This window comes from Daktulosphaira vitifoliae, unplaced genomic scaffold (assembly GCF_025091365.1).
Source record: "Daktulosphaira vitifoliae isolate Bord-2020 unplaced genomic scaffold, ASM2509136v1 Scaffold_1, whole genome shotgun sequence".
NCBI lineage: Eukaryota > Metazoa > Arthropoda > Insecta > Hemiptera > Phylloxeridae > Daktulosphaira > Daktulosphaira vitifoliae.
This window is the reverse complement of record NW_026099572.1, coordinates 57,590,849-57,603,102: the sequence shown is the minus strand read 5'-3', so window position 1 is coordinate 57,603,102 and position 12,254 is coordinate 57,590,849. Positions and strand designations below refer to the sequence as shown.

General features: G+C 22.9%; 1 protein-coding gene across 1 annotated transcript in view; it reads left to right on the top strand.

Moving 5' to 3' along the window:
• LOC126895264 (uncharacterized) overlaps window positions 1–12,254 on the top strand; it is a 45,101-nt gene that overhangs the window by 28,288 nt on the left and 4,559 nt on the right. The window contains exons 12-22 of the mRNA XM_050666942.1: window positions 5,935–5,982; window positions 7,032–7,073; window positions 7,592–7,636; window positions 7,804–7,848; window positions 8,011–8,055; window positions 8,337–8,378; window positions 8,802–8,858; window positions 9,054–9,095; window positions 9,519–9,575; window positions 10,372–10,416; window positions 11,675–11,716. Coding sequence (XP_050522899.1) covers window positions 5,935–5,982; window positions 7,032–7,073; window positions 7,592–7,636; window positions 7,804–7,848; window positions 8,011–8,055; window positions 8,337–8,378; window positions 8,802–8,858; window positions 9,054–9,095; window positions 9,519–9,575; window positions 10,372–10,416; window positions 11,675–11,716 — 510 coding nt within the window. The remainder of the gene's footprint in view (window positions 1–5,934; window positions 5,983–7,031; window positions 7,074–7,591; window positions 7,637–7,803; window positions 7,849–8,010; window positions 8,056–8,336; window positions 8,379–8,801; window positions 8,859–9,053; window positions 9,096–9,518; window positions 9,576–10,371; window positions 10,417–11,674; window positions 11,717–12,254) is intronic.

The following is a 12,254-nucleotide window of genomic DNA, read 5'->3' as shown; positions in this document are numbered from 1 at the left end:
AACTTAAGTAATATGAGACGAGTGGAAAGACAATATATACTGCCGTGCTAAGCGAAAACAGGATAACTCCATTCAACATGATTTTTCAGGAACACAAAAAAACATTTTTAACAGTAAATCAAGATACCCTTTTTTCCCAATGTATGAACATAAGTCAAATATGGTAACTCCATTATTTTTTATGTGATATACCAATTTTTTGCTTAGTATTTGGATTTACCGGGTTTTCGCTTACAAAACATCAAATATATTGAACTTACCATATATTTTCTTATTTTATATTTCAATTTTAGATGGGTTTTAATGGGAAATATGCTACTTTTACATCAAAAATTGGTGTAAAACNTTACCGGGTTTTCGCTTACAAAACATCAAATATATTGAACTTACCGTATATTTTCTTATTTTATATTTCAATTTTAGATGGGTTTTAATAGGAAATATGCTATTTTTACATCAAAAATCGGCGTAAAACCACTAAATTTACCTATAGAAACAAAAAAATTTTTTTTTTTAATTTTGGAGTTATCCTGTTTATGCTTAGCATGGCAGTATAAGCAATAATATCTCGCACGACTAGTAGACGACGAGAATTTTCACACAAAAATAACTATTGGTAGCCATTTTCAATACGATGACAAGTCCAGAGGTCAAATTTTTTTTTTTCATAATAAAGTACATTACATTAACTTTAATTTAAGATAAATGTAAAAGAGTCAGTCTTTCCGGAAAACTTTAAAAAGTTAAGTTGAAAAATTAAATTTTTTGTGAAAAAGTTGTCATTTGAAATCTCCCCTCTGTGGGCAGGTAAAGAGTTAAATTTATAAAAAAAATATACTAAATGATAGGTAAAGACATCAAACATCTATAAAAAAAAAATTATATTGATTTGTTAATTTTTGAAAAAATAATGCAGTTTTAAGAAAAAAAAATTGAAAAAATGTCAAAAATTAGCGATTTTTAAATTTGTAATTTTTTTGGAGATTTCCCCCATTAACGTGGTTCAAGGAAAATTTTTTTTAAATTTTTGACTAAATACGATTTGTGATCTTTTGACGTATCGTTGAAAGAAATCCGTTTGGTGAGAGCTGATAAAAAAGGGGTAACAGACACAAAAAAAAAAAAAAANAGTAAAAAATTACTCGAAATCAGGTCTATATCAAAATTTAAATTAATAAATTAATTTTAATTTTGTTTTTTTGTTTATATCATTGACCAAAATATGATATAAAAGTTATTGTTTAAATTTCAAAAATATGATAGAAAATTGAAAAAAAATATAAAAACGCAATAGTACATCGAACTAAAAATTGTATAGTTATACAGTGTCTCAGACTTAACTCACAACGCTTTTATCACATTATAGTATTATCTTTTTGTTAATATTAATTTTAGCTTTGATGCAAAGCTGAGAAGATTTTAGCTTCGATGCGAAGCTGAAAAGGTTTTGGTTTTACTATGATGTGTTTTTTTTTTGTGTCTGTTACCACTTTTTCTCAGCTATCACCGAACGGATTTTTTTCAACGATACGTCAAAAGATCACAAATCGTATCTAGTCGAAGACATTACCCTTAAAAATTGAAAAAATTTCCCTCGTTCCCCGTAAATGGGGGAAATCTCCAAAAAAATTACAAATTTAAAATTGGCTAATTTTCGAAATTTTTTCAATTTTTTTTTCTTAAAACTGCATTATTTTTTCAAAAATTAACAAATAAATATAATTTTTTTTTTTATAGATGTTTGATGTCTTTACCTATCATTTGGTATATTTTTTTAATAAATCTAACTCTTTACCCGCCTACAGGGGGGTATTCAAAATAACAACTTTTTCACAAAAAATTAACTTTTTCAAATTAACTTTTGAAAGTGTTCCAGAAATACTGACACTTTTATATATATTTTAAATTAAAACTAATGTAATATAATTTATTATGAAAACAAAATATTTCGGACTTTACTTTGTCTTCACGGTGAAAATGGGTACCGTATGCTCTTTTTGTGTGAAAATTTTCGATTTTATATTTTACATTTTTAACTTTATTATGCTATAACTTTTTGAAAAATGTATAAATCAATACAATTTTTTCACGAGAAGTAGTATATAAATACTATCTTTCATTTGGCATACTGATTTTTTAAATCGGACCATTTCCCTTTTTATAGGACGGGGTTCAAAACATAAAAATGCATATAAAAAGTAGAACTTTTTCAACTTAATTTTTGAAAGTGTTCCGGAAATACTGACACTTTTATATATATATCTTAAATTAAAGCTTATGTAATATACTTAAATATTAAAAAAAAAAATTTTGTACTTTATTTTGTCTTCATGGTGAAAATAGCTACCGTATTAAAAAAAATGCTATTTTTGTATAAAAATTCTTGGTTTTGCATTTTATTTTATTATAAGGGGATTACACTGATTTTCATAAATATTATATCAATCTAATTGACATAGTATAAAAAGTTAAACATATTTAAATTTTTTGTTTTTTTGAAGTCGAGAAAAATAACTTTAAAATTTGCTAAACTAGCTATAAGGGGATTACACTGATTTTCATAAATATTATATCAATCTAATTGACATAGTATAAAAAGTTAAACATATTTAAATTTTTTGTTTTTTTGAAGTCGAGAAAAATAACTTTAAAATTTGCTAAACTAGCTATAAGGGGATTACACTGATTTTCATAAATATTATATCAATCTAATTGACATAGTATAAAAAGTTAAACATATTTAAATTTTTTGTTTTTTTGAAGTCGAGAAAAATAACTTTAAAATTTGCTAAACTAGCTATAAGGGGATTACACTGATTTTCATAAATATTATATCAATCTAATTGACATAGTATAAAAAGTTAAACATATTTAAATTTTTTGTTTTTTTGAAGTCGAGAAAAATAACTTTAAAATTTGCTAAACTAGCTATAAGGGGATTACACTGATTTTCATAAATATTATATCAATCTAATTGACATAGTATAAAAAGTTAAACATATTTAAATTTTTTGTTTTTTTGAAGTCGAGAAAAATAACTTTAAAATTTGCTAAACTAGCTATAAGGGGATTACACTGATTTTCATAAATATTATATCAATCTAATTGACATAGTATAAAAAGTTAAACATATTTAAATTTTTTGTTTTTTTGAAGTCGAGAAAAATAACTTTAAAATTTGCTAAACTAGCTAAATTTCCATTTTTATTAAGTGACGAATGAGACGTACGGTTTCTGAAACAGTAACACTTGGGTCTTTCATGCCTGTGACACTGAATTTTTTCTTAATTCTTTTTGAGTTTGAAAAAAATGTTTAAGTCACTTGATTTTTATCTCATTTAGATTCAATAACTTTAATAAATATCAAGGATCCCATTACTGTAGTCTCCTCTCGTGAAAAGAAATTCATATTAGTATTATTTTACTATGTGGTCTTTTTTTGGAGCTATCTTTTATTTTCTCAGCTCTCACTGGACCTACTTTTTTGACAAATTTTTTTTTGTTAAATTAAACACTATCTACAGATTTGCATCGAAACGTTTTTTATGATAGTGATTTTAATCACTTTCAGATATCATCTATACTGGACCCAACTATGCCACGACCCTACTGTGCCGCCACCCCACTGTGCTGGTTTTTTTTTTTTTATATGTAAATACTTATTTTTTAATAATAACTAATAATATTAAAACTTAGAAGTGATAGAAAAAGTTTAACTGCATATTTGTGAAAACATCGAGAAAAGTTGATTTAGAAAAGTACATTTTTGTTTCCGATGAAAGTTCCTTGTATTCCAATGTATAAAACTTATAACTTTATTATGAGTATCAATCATTTTTTATTAAAAAGTGTTGCGTCAAGCTCTTTAAATTTTTATACGCGTTAAAAGTAAAGAAACATACTACTACTTTATTATTTTTATAATATCTCCATAATAATTACAATACTAAATTATTGAGAATCAATTTCATACTAATTTTAATTACTAAAATTGTTATTTATTCATATATATATATATATCTACTAATTTCTTAAAATTAAACACTATTTACAGATTTGATAGTGGTTTTAATCACTGTAAGGTATCATCTATACTTGTCCAAAATATGCCACGCCCATACTCTGCCGTGACGCCACTGTGCTACCGGGTTTTTTTTTATATATCTGTCGCCACTTTTTTTTAATTCCTACAGAATCAATTTCTTTTAACAATATGTCAAAAAAAAACAAATCTTATTTAGTTGAAGAAATTGCATTAAAAAATTTAAAAAGATTCCAACGTTCCCTGTAAATAGGGGAAATCTCCAAAAAAATTACAATTTTTAAAATTAATAAATTTTGATAAATTTTTAGCTTCAATGCGAAGCTGAGAAGGTATTGGTTTTACTAAGATGTGTTAATTTTTTTTTTTTTTTTTTTTTCAGTTACCATTTTTCTCAGCTCTCACTAAACCGATTTCTTTCAATAATACGTCAAAAGATCACAAATCGTATCTAGTCAAAGACTTTACCATTAAAAATTGAAAAAATTTCCCTCGTTCCTCATAAATTGGAGAAATCTCCAAAAAAATTACAAATTTAAAAATCGCTAATTTTCGAAATTTTTTCAATTTTTTTTACTTAAAAGTGCCATAACTTTTTCAAAAATGAACATATCAATATAATTTTTTTTTATATAGATGTGTAATATCATATCCTTTCGTTTGGTATATTTTTTTCATAAATTTAAGCTTTAACCTGCCCACAAGAGGGGATTTAAAATGACAACTTTTTCAACTTAACTTTTGAAAATGTTCCGGAAGGTCTGACACTTTTATATATTTCTTAAATTAAAGCTAATGTAATTTACTTTATTATGCGAAAAAAAAATTTCGGACTTTATTTTATCTTCACGGTGAAAATGGCTACCGAATGCTATTATTGTGTGAAAATTCTCGATTTTATTTTTTACATTTTTAACTTTATAATGCTATGACATATTGAAAAGTGTTTGGATCAACATTATTTTTTTATGAGAAATAATATTTTGTAATAATCCCTTTTTCATTCTACATACTTTATCTTAATTAGGATATTAATAATGAACTAGCAGATAATGTATCTTTTGGAATAGTCCACCAATNACAGATCAAGTAGCTTTTGGAATTAGTCCACCAATGTTTTAAAATTAAACAGTATCTAAAGATTTGCATCGAAGCGTTTTTTTTTGATAGTGATTTTAATCACTGTCAGATATCATTATACTTGATCCATCTATACCACGTCACCACTGTGCCGCGACCCCCCTGTGCTGGGTTTTTTTNCGCGACCCCCCTGTGGTGGGTTTTTTTTATTTTAGACTGCCAAATTTTTTTAAAAATAAACAAATCAAAATAATTTTTTTTATATAAAAAACTTATGTATTTTCTTTCATTTCATATAATTTATTTGAAAACTTTTTATATGAAAACGAAAAAACAAAATGATAATTGGATTAAAAGTTTTAAGGGTTACCATTTAGGTCTAAGACACTCTGTATATTAACTGTATTTAAGTATAGTTAAATAAGTTTGATAAGAATGAATTTGATTAAAGTTATATATTTATTAAGTTTTTTGTACGAACTTTGTTTGCAAATATAGCATAAAATTAAATATATTAAAAACAGTAATTCTATTTTTTTAAATGTAATATGATATAACATTAATTCATGGTTATTATTGTTTGGATAATAAAAACTTATGAATATAATGGGGAAGTAGAATAAAAATTGATATTTCAAATTTTTAGACTTGAAACCCTTCTACCTAAGGTTTATTAACCTTATTATATTAACCTTATATTTACTAAAATTTATGTAAAATAATATATAAATATATTTTTATACACATAGATTTTGTAAATATAATCTGAAAAAAAAATTGTAGTACTAACACTGATCAAATGTTTTTTTTAGAACTTCATCGAAAAATTTCATCGAAAGCAATCTGTAGATGAAGATCAAGTAATTTTTTTTGTATATAGAATGTATTTTGCATGTCCTGGATTGTAATGGGCAAAGTTTTTTATTTTAATTCATTGTAAAAACTATTGTTAATTAAATAAATAGATAATTTATCTTGATAATCTAATAACATAAATAATAAATATAATTTTAACTAATTTGATATAGATGGCTAAATAATTTACATCTATTAAATACTAATAAGCCAATAATGTGAAACAAATGGCACAAATTTATTAAACTTACATCTGCGTTCTCTAAGCCAGACATCGTTAGACCATAACCCTGAAATTAAAAAAATTACATTAAATTGTAGTTTAAGTAATTACTTACCAATATTAAATTAAAACATTTAATAAATTATGAATTAAAAATTAAGAAATTAATTTTACAGGGATTGTTATCTCTAGTAGTTAGTAGAATGATAATACACTTTTAATAAGACATCCAAGAAATTTTTTCGATATCTCGATCAATAAAAAATTTTCAAGGATTTTCAAGGTCGTAGATCGATTTACTTAGTTAAATATGGAAAAAAAATCTAGTTCCCAATATACGCCATTTTTGATCAATTGAATTTAAACAAAAATATATCTTAAACATCATTCTCATTCTACGAAATATTAGACCCAATAATAATGACAAGAATTAATTCTTTAAATGTAAAATCATACATTCTTAAAATATCCTAACATAATGATTATAAATAATCATTTAAACCATAGCCAAACGTAAATTTTGAAGTTTCAGTATTAAAATTTAATGAAGTCTAACTTAAATTAAGCAGATTATTGAGGGTTTTTATCATATTTCATATAATTGAGAGAACTTTTTTTGAATTATGATGCTGATAAGTCTAAATTATACACAATTAGTAATTTTTTTTTATAATTTTAAGTTATATAAGATATTATAAATATAAAAAAGTGGAATACAGAATATTTCTTTTTATTTAATTTTATGTTAATACAACAATTTTGCAAATACTTAAATAATCATATATTTATTACTACATTATTCTATTGTTTTAAATAAATACATATTTCCAGGTACAACCAACTAGTCAATTTAACGAAATACCAATAGAACAGGTATATTATTAAATAATATTAATATTATGTAAGACATATGCATTATATAAAGATATTATTTTTGTTTATTATAATAAAATATTTATAAGATTTTATACGTAAAAAAGGTCACATCCTCTTTTTGCAACTATTAAAAATTTGTTCCGTTTCTTTTTTTACTAATAACTAAATGATAAATACTTATATAGCTACAAGCTTCTTAATACATTGAGTGAGTAGCTTGGATGCAGTTAGTACTCCATACACCATTTAATGTATTAAAATTATTTTAACATTATTATTAACTACTAATATTATATACTAAAAATTTTAATTTTTCAAAAATTGTTATCATTATATTTTGTAAGAAAATTTATAAAGCACAATTAACATGAAACATTGGAAAACTTAGAAAAAGAAAAAAATAATATTATTATTTTTCATCATTTAATATAAATAAATAATTATATCTTTTAACGTAATTAATGAATGAAAAATTGTAAAATTATTTATTTATCGATCGTAAAATGTAATTCTAGGATTCCAAATCAAAGAAGAAAGATATTTCATTAAACAAAAGACGTGTAATTATAAAAAAAATAATACTTATTGCCATTGTATTTTAACATAAAACATATTTATCTTTAATTATATAAATATAATATAATAAAACAAATTTATATTATATTGAAATTAAGATTGGTAACAATTTAAAATTATTTATTTATCGATCGTACATATGTGATTCTAGGATTCCAAATCAAAGAAGAAAGATATATCATTAAGCAAAATTCGTGTAATTATAAAAAAAATAATACTTTTTACGTTGTGATATAAACTAAAACAAATTTATGTCTCATTATATAAATATATTTAAACATAATTAAGTTATATTCAATTTATGATTGGAAATAATAATAAAATTATTTATTTATCGATCATACAAATGTAATTCTAGAATAACAAACCAAAAAAGAAAGACATAACATTAAGCAATGACAACGTAATTATAACAACATTTAAAAAAATTTATTTATTCTATTTTCAACACAACTTTTGCTTTATAACCATACATCATATCATAATTAATGATTAATTAATTACAATTGATTATTTGCAAAAAAACATAAAATGACATAGATAGTTTTTAATAAGTTAAAAGTAATTAATAAGGGAAATATATAGAATATGGTTGAAAATTTATCTACGACCTGTTTAGAACTACATTCACTTACTACTTCAAATATAACCTTGTGTTTTTGTTAAATAAATATACTTTTACAGGAACATGTTAATAATGAATATATTGATGAACGCATGGTACAGGTATGTTATCTAATAATATTAATATCATTCAGTCTAATTTTTAAGTGTTACGCAATAGGACAACATGTCTCTTGAACTGAACCGATAAAATGACGTCCATGTATAGTACATGAAACCTTAGAATAAAATAGATCATCATTTTTTTTTATGCTTTGTATCAATTAAGGGTGGTTCAACTTAAGAGTTAATTATTTAATCTTTTCAAAAATATTTAGACAATTATATTTATAATTTAATATAATTTAAAGATAGTTTAACAGGGTATTAAATAAGCATCATTATATGTTTTATTTGGTGTGCTTTTACAAGTTATATAATAAATCTGTCCCCTATAATTTTAATTTTATTTATTTGAAAATGTATTAATACCTCATTGTACTACTACCATAATTATAAACGTTTATTTACAAAACATTTTTTTAGAATAACGGTCAGCTCTACGTACCTGATATACCATTGCATCAAAATTACAGAACACCAGTAAATATATACTTTTAACTTTTAATAAAACACGTATCATTAATTTTTATAATATCCAATATAAGTTATATTGTTTTCAATAAGCTAAATATATAGAATATGGTTGAAAATTTATCTACGACCTGTTTAGAACTACATCCACTTAATACTTCAAATATAACCTTGTGTTTTTGTTAAATAAATATACTTTTACAGGAACATGTTAATAATGAATATATTGATGAACGCATGGTACAGGTATGTTATCTAATAATATTAATATCATTCAGTCTAATTTTTAAGTGTTACGCAATAGGACAACATGTCTCTTGAACTGAACCGATAAAATGACGTCCATGTATAGTACATGAAACCTTAGAATAAAATAGATCATCATTTTTTTTTATGCTTTGTATCAATTAAGGGTGGTTCAACTTAAGAGTTAATTATTTAATCTTTTCAAAAATATTTAGACAATTATATTTATAATTTAATATAATTTAAAGATAGTTTAACAGGGTATTAAATAAGCATCATTATATGTTTTATTTGGTGTGCTTTTACAAGTTATATAATAAATCTGTCCCCTATAATTTTAATTTTATTTATTTGAAAATGTATTAATACCTCATTGTACTACTACCATAATTATAAACGTTTATTTACAAAACATTTTTTTAGAATAACGGTCAGCTCTACGTACCTGATATACCATTGCATCAAAATTACAGAACACCAGTAAATATATACTTTTAACTTTTAATAAAACACGTATCATTAATTTTTATAATATCCAATATAAGTTATATTGGTTTCAATAAGCTAAATATATAGAATATGGTTGAAAATTTATCTACGACCTGTTTAGAATTAAATCTACTTAATTCTTCAAAAATACTATAAATGATTACCTTGAAGGCCATAACCTCCAAAATCGGCTTCCCCACTACTATGTGTAACATATTCGTTTGGGTTGGAAATTGAACGCGACCATATATAACTCGCAGCAACATGTACTCTCTGAAGAGATCCATCCGATGGTGTTGATGCTTCGCCAAAATGACCTGGCCTTTCGCTGTTAGTGGTTCTTCTACATCATTGAATTAAAAAGTGACAATAAGATAACATACATGTGCACTCTAGTGCGGTCAATTGTCTAACGGAAATTTCATATCCATAACTATTAGTCTTTTTGGAAGGGATCAATACCTATAAATAACTCAATTTTAAATATATTTATTATCTTTTGTCGCCTTGTCTAGCGGTCAGCGGCAAAACTTAATGAGTTTTTGACACAGCTGTGTCAGAAAAATGTTTATTTGTACATACTCTTCGCGATAAAATAAATAAATAGACAAAAAAATTATAAACGGTCTACCTATGAATTTGTAACGTTATACTTATATTCTTTAATTAACATTATCGTTTATAATATCATATAAAAGGTTATGTAAAAAATTGAAATTATTAATCAATTTATCTTTGGTTACACTTTAAAATTATTTATTTATCAATCGTACAAATGTAATTCTAGGATTCCAAACAAAAGAAGGAAGATATATCATTAACCCAAGAACTTGTAATTATAAAATTATTATTACTTATTGCTTTTGTGATATGAACATACAACATATTTTAAACAATTTTTATTTAAAATATTTTCAATTAAATTTTGTTTGATTGTCATAAAATATGATTAATTAATTTTATGTTGATTATTTGCAAAACCAAATAAAATAACATAATTTAAAAAGTTTTAATTTTATAAAAGATATGCGTTTATATGAATTTATAAAAATTAATAACATAATTATTATTTAATGGAGATTTCTTTTTTTTAATTTATGACATTGTTTTTATATATTTGGGATATAAACATACATTGCTTTTATAAAAAAAAATTAAATATAAGCCCTTTGTGCAAATATTTATTGTTTTAAATAAATATATAATTACAGGTACAATTTACTGATGATTTTTTTAATGTTGGCATTGAACAGGTATATTATTAAATAGTATTAATAATAATTAAGAAATTTGCATGATTTTAGTTAACATCTTATACAAAATAAAACACATCACGGTAATATGCCTTCTCATCTTTTCATCAAAAATAAAATATTATACTCAAAATATTATGAGAAAAAATTATGCAATTTTATAAGTAAAAAAGGCTAATATTTTTTTTTCGATAATCGACATCAAATTTTTCTGTACATTAAATCGATATTAAATTTAGGATAACTATTTATATATTTATGTAATTTAATACAAAGAGTGAATATACAGGGTGGCCCACCACTCACTGACAACTTAAATAACTTTTGATCCAGTTAATATTTTTAGTTGATTTTTTTTTTAAATAATAGTTATACGTTAGGTCTATAGCTATATCTCAATAATTAATTTTTTTACATTTTATTAAAAATATTAATTATTTTTAAATTTTAAATAAAATGTAAAAAAAAAATCTAAGATAGCTATTTTGTAGAGTAGAATTTAAGAAAAATTTTAGTAAAAAAATATCTTATTAATATTCAGTAGTAAATATTCTGTAGCGTTTTGAAGTTTGTNATTAATTAATTTTATGTTGATTATTTGCAAAACCAAATAAAATAACATAATTTAAAAAGTTTTAATTTTATAAAAGATATGCGTTTATATGAATTTATAAAAATTAATAACATAATTATTATTTAATGGAGATTTCTTTTTTTTAATTTATGACATTGTTTTTATATATTTGGGATATAAACATACATTGCTTTTATAAAAAAAAATTAAATATAAGCCCTTTGTGCAAATATTTATTGTTTTAAATAAATATATAATTACAGGTACAATTTACTGATGATTTTTTTAATGTTGGCATTGAACAGGTATATTATTAAATAGTATTAATAATAATTAAGAAATTTGCATAATTTTAGTTAACATCTTATACAAAATAAAACACATCACGGTAATATGCCTTCTCATCTTTTCATCAAAAATAAAATATTATACTCAAAATATTATGAGAAAAAATTATGCAATTTTATAAGTAAAAAAGGCTAATATTTTTTTTTCGATAATCGACATCAAATTTTTCTGTACATTAAATCGATATTAAATTTAGGATAACTATTTATATATTTATGTAATTTAATACAAAGAGTGAATATACAGGGTGGCCCACCACTCACTGACAACTTAAATAACTTTTGATCCAGTTAATATTTTTAGTTGATTTTTTTTTTAAATAATAGTTATACGTTAGGTCTATAGCTATATCTCAATAATTAATTTTTTTACATTTTATTAAAAATATTAATTATTTTTAAATTTTAAATAAAATGTAAAAAAAAAATCTAAGATAGCTATTTTGTAGAGTAGAATTTAAGAAAAATTTTAGTAAAAAAATATCTTATTAATATT